Source organism: Haematobia irritans, chromosome 5, assembly GCF_050003625.1.
Source record: "Haematobia irritans isolate KBUSLIRL chromosome 5, ASM5000362v1, whole genome shotgun sequence".
Classification (NCBI taxonomy): domain Eukaryota; kingdom Metazoa; phylum Arthropoda; class Insecta; order Diptera; family Muscidae; genus Haematobia; species Haematobia irritans.
In genome coordinates this window covers 118350651-118353746 of record NC_134401.1, presented here as the reverse complement: position 1 = coordinate 118353746, position 3096 = coordinate 118350651, and the positions used below count along the sequence as shown (strand labels likewise).

At 33.5% G+C, this 3096-nt stretch overlaps 1 protein-coding gene across 1 annotated transcript; it reads right to left on the bottom strand.

The window, feature by feature from the left end:
- Positions 1-756: 756 nt before the first annotated feature.
- On the bottom strand, positions 757-3096 carry eIF2Bgamma (eukaryotic translation initiation factor 2B subunit gamma). Its single transcript, XM_075309194.1, has 6 exons — positions 2857-3096; positions 2288-2796; positions 1970-2122; positions 1723-1899; positions 1092-1318; positions 757-1025 (listed from the first exon to the last, which is right to left on the bottom strand). Exons 1-6 carry the CDS (start codon positions 3011-3013, stop codon positions 860-862), a joined length of 1389 nt encoding a protein of 462 aa, XP_075165309.1. The 5' UTR covers positions 3014-3096; the 3' UTR covers positions 757-859.

Sequence of the window (3096 nt, the reverse complement as noted above, 5' to 3'; positions counted from 1 at the left end):
AAACAAAAACAGCTGACTGCTTACAAGTTTAGTAAACACAGAGTCCCATCAAAGTGAAAACAACGGCGATGACGTATCGACGTAACGTAACGAATTTTTCCTAGTTATTCTGCATACAACAGATTTTTGAATTTTGAAACGTTCGAAAACTGATAAAAGCAAATTCTCACACTATGCTTGAAATCCCGCTTTCCAAGATTTGAAATATGTTGCGCTTAAGAGCAAATAGAGATTTCTATTAAAAAGTATTAACCCTTAAAGGTGGGTATTAAGTTCGAGTTTAGCCGCTAAAATCAAAATTGAATCTGTAAATCAAGTACAAAATTATAATTCTTTGATGCAAATTAACTTGATAACTTGATGGGGGAATAGCCCAAATCAACTTTTTATAAAGTTTTTCTTCTATAAAATGGATTAATAGAGAAAATTAATCGTGAAAAAATGACAACTTTAGCGGCTAAATTCGTACTTAATACCCACCATGACATCGCCAATTTTTCACGACTATTTTTCTCTAATAATCCATTATAAATATTATAAACATTATGAAAAGTTGCTTGGGGTATTCCCCATTATGTTTTAATAAAATTGACATCAAGTATCTTCTTGACTACTTTGATACTGTATTTACCGATTTGTTTTCGATTTAAGCGGCTAAACTCGAACTTAATATCCACCTTAAGGCATCGAATGGCAAGGTTTATTTATTGACCCTTAAATCTAGTGTTTATTGGTGTCATTAGAAATAGAAAAATGTTTTTATTCAAGTCACTTGTTTTATTGATGATAAATATGTTTTTTTTTCCAATTACAAAAATTTGTTGGATGATTTAATTTAATTTTTTCAGAAATCATGTATTTATTGTATATCAATTTCCATATAACCATCGGCATGAGTCAAATGTTTAGCTTCCAATTGAGAACCTTCTTCGACTATAAAATTGGCACCAACTAGACAATTTTTAAGTTTTGTTCCTTTTTTCACAACCGCCTTTGGTCCAATAATGCAATTATCAATGTTACAACTGCAATGGGAGAAAACATTATAAAAAAAATACTTCTCGAAATATAGGCTGGAAAAATTTACTTACCCCTCTTCGATAACGGCATGGGCCATAATTAGTGACTTATTTACAATATTTTTGGGATTAATAAAACAGTTGGGACCAAAAACACTGAAATTTAATGATGTCTTCTCCGAAAGTTTGGCATTGTCGGAAACGGCAATCTCTTTTGTTTGTGTGGAGTTAACGGTGGCATTTGGTGAAATGAGAGGTAATTCTTGGCCACCACATATTAAAGGCCAAATAATAGAAAGCTAAATGGGGTTTATAAAGAATTAGAAAAATACTATTAAGTATGGTGTCAGAAATTTATTGTAGTGTAAGAATTATGTGCAACAAATTAGCATGTGGAGATATCAATATATCTTAAGTCAGTAGATTCGGTATGTAATTAAGGGTATCTGCACCAGCGTTACTAAATTAGCTTAAGGTACTCAAAAAAGCCAGTCGATATATTTTTCAAAAACTGGTTGGTTTTTAAAGGCCACATAAAATTCTCGCTTTTGTCGCCACTTTTTCGATATTATGTTTATGTATGAGACCAAAGCTAATGGTATCACTGAGGCCAAAGATAATAGTATCTTTCTTCAATATTTAGCTTACATTACAGCAGCCTTTTCCGTATGACCCAACCCTTTTAGCACATGACAATACTTACCTTCTGATTAACAGCAAAGAAACTTAATGTGGTATTAACACGAACTCCTATAGTTTCTTTTGGAGCTTCTAAAGCATAACATCTCAAGAGATCTCCATTGTACAAAGGCTTAGTCCTATTGTCGTTGTATAGCGTAGCTTTGAAAATTTGCTGCTCCAAATTCGATTGCGAAATAAACTACAAAAATATAGAAAATGTAATATCGATAGTAGTAAACATCTATTTAGTTCTTTATATGACCACTTACATCGAATATATTCTCACTTTGTTTAGTACCTAAGCCTAGCTCTGATTGTGTATCCGATACAGGATTTGTTGTTGAGTGTCCACTCGATTTTGCCATTTGCTTCTTGATTAGGTAGGGCAAGAATTCACCTTTTAGCGTAGAAAAATTTTCATTCTAAAAATAGGAAAATGAAAATTTAACAAATTGAAAAGACATTGGTAAATAAAGAATAAATCGTTATTGGAAATAGAGAAGAAGGTTATAAAAAAACAGAGACGATTCGTTCGGTTTTCATAAGCACGACGTTATATATTTTCAAGTAAATTTAATTGGAATTACCTTCTTCAAAAATTCCAGCACCCATTTCTTCATAACATAAATATGTGAATCTGTTTGTCTCGAATAGATGGTCATTTTACCATTTTTACGCAAGAGATGGGCGTTTACATTCATTACTTCTTCGAAATCACTAGCCGATGCTAAAAATAACAAACGTCTAGTCTCTGGGTGAATACCAATCAAATCTCTTTCTGGTTTATGTTTTGTCTTTGGTCCTGGCAGTGTAACATCCGACTCGAAACCACTCTTAAATAACAATGCCGTCAATGAAGCATCATGTTGACGGAATTTGTTGATCAAAGGAAACAGGCTAACATTCGATACTATGTCACAACTGAGTACAAGAAAATCCGATTGAATTTTATCGTGGACATAGCGTAAACTGTCCGCTGTACCAAAATCACTGTCTGTGGGTATGCAAACGAAATCCAGTTTCATTTTGATGGAAGTTTTCTCCAAAGCAACTTGTATTTCAGATCTTTCACTCTCCAAAACAATAACAATGGCCTCTGGAAAGGAAAATGTGTATGAGAACTCCTTCAACTTCATTCATAATTCCTACAACTCACCCGAAAAATTGTGTTGTTGTAATAAATTCAAAGGGTACCATAGTAGAGGATATGGTCCAATGGGTAAAAGACATTTAGGGGTTTTACCCAATACTTCGGGCAAGCGTGTACCACGACCAGCCGCTAATACCACAGCTTGAAATTCCTGAGTGACCATTTTATTGAATTGTTTCCAGTAACTTGGGTTTGCAATGGAATCTATTCTCCCCACAATGTGTTTACGTCGGCTAATGTCAGAAT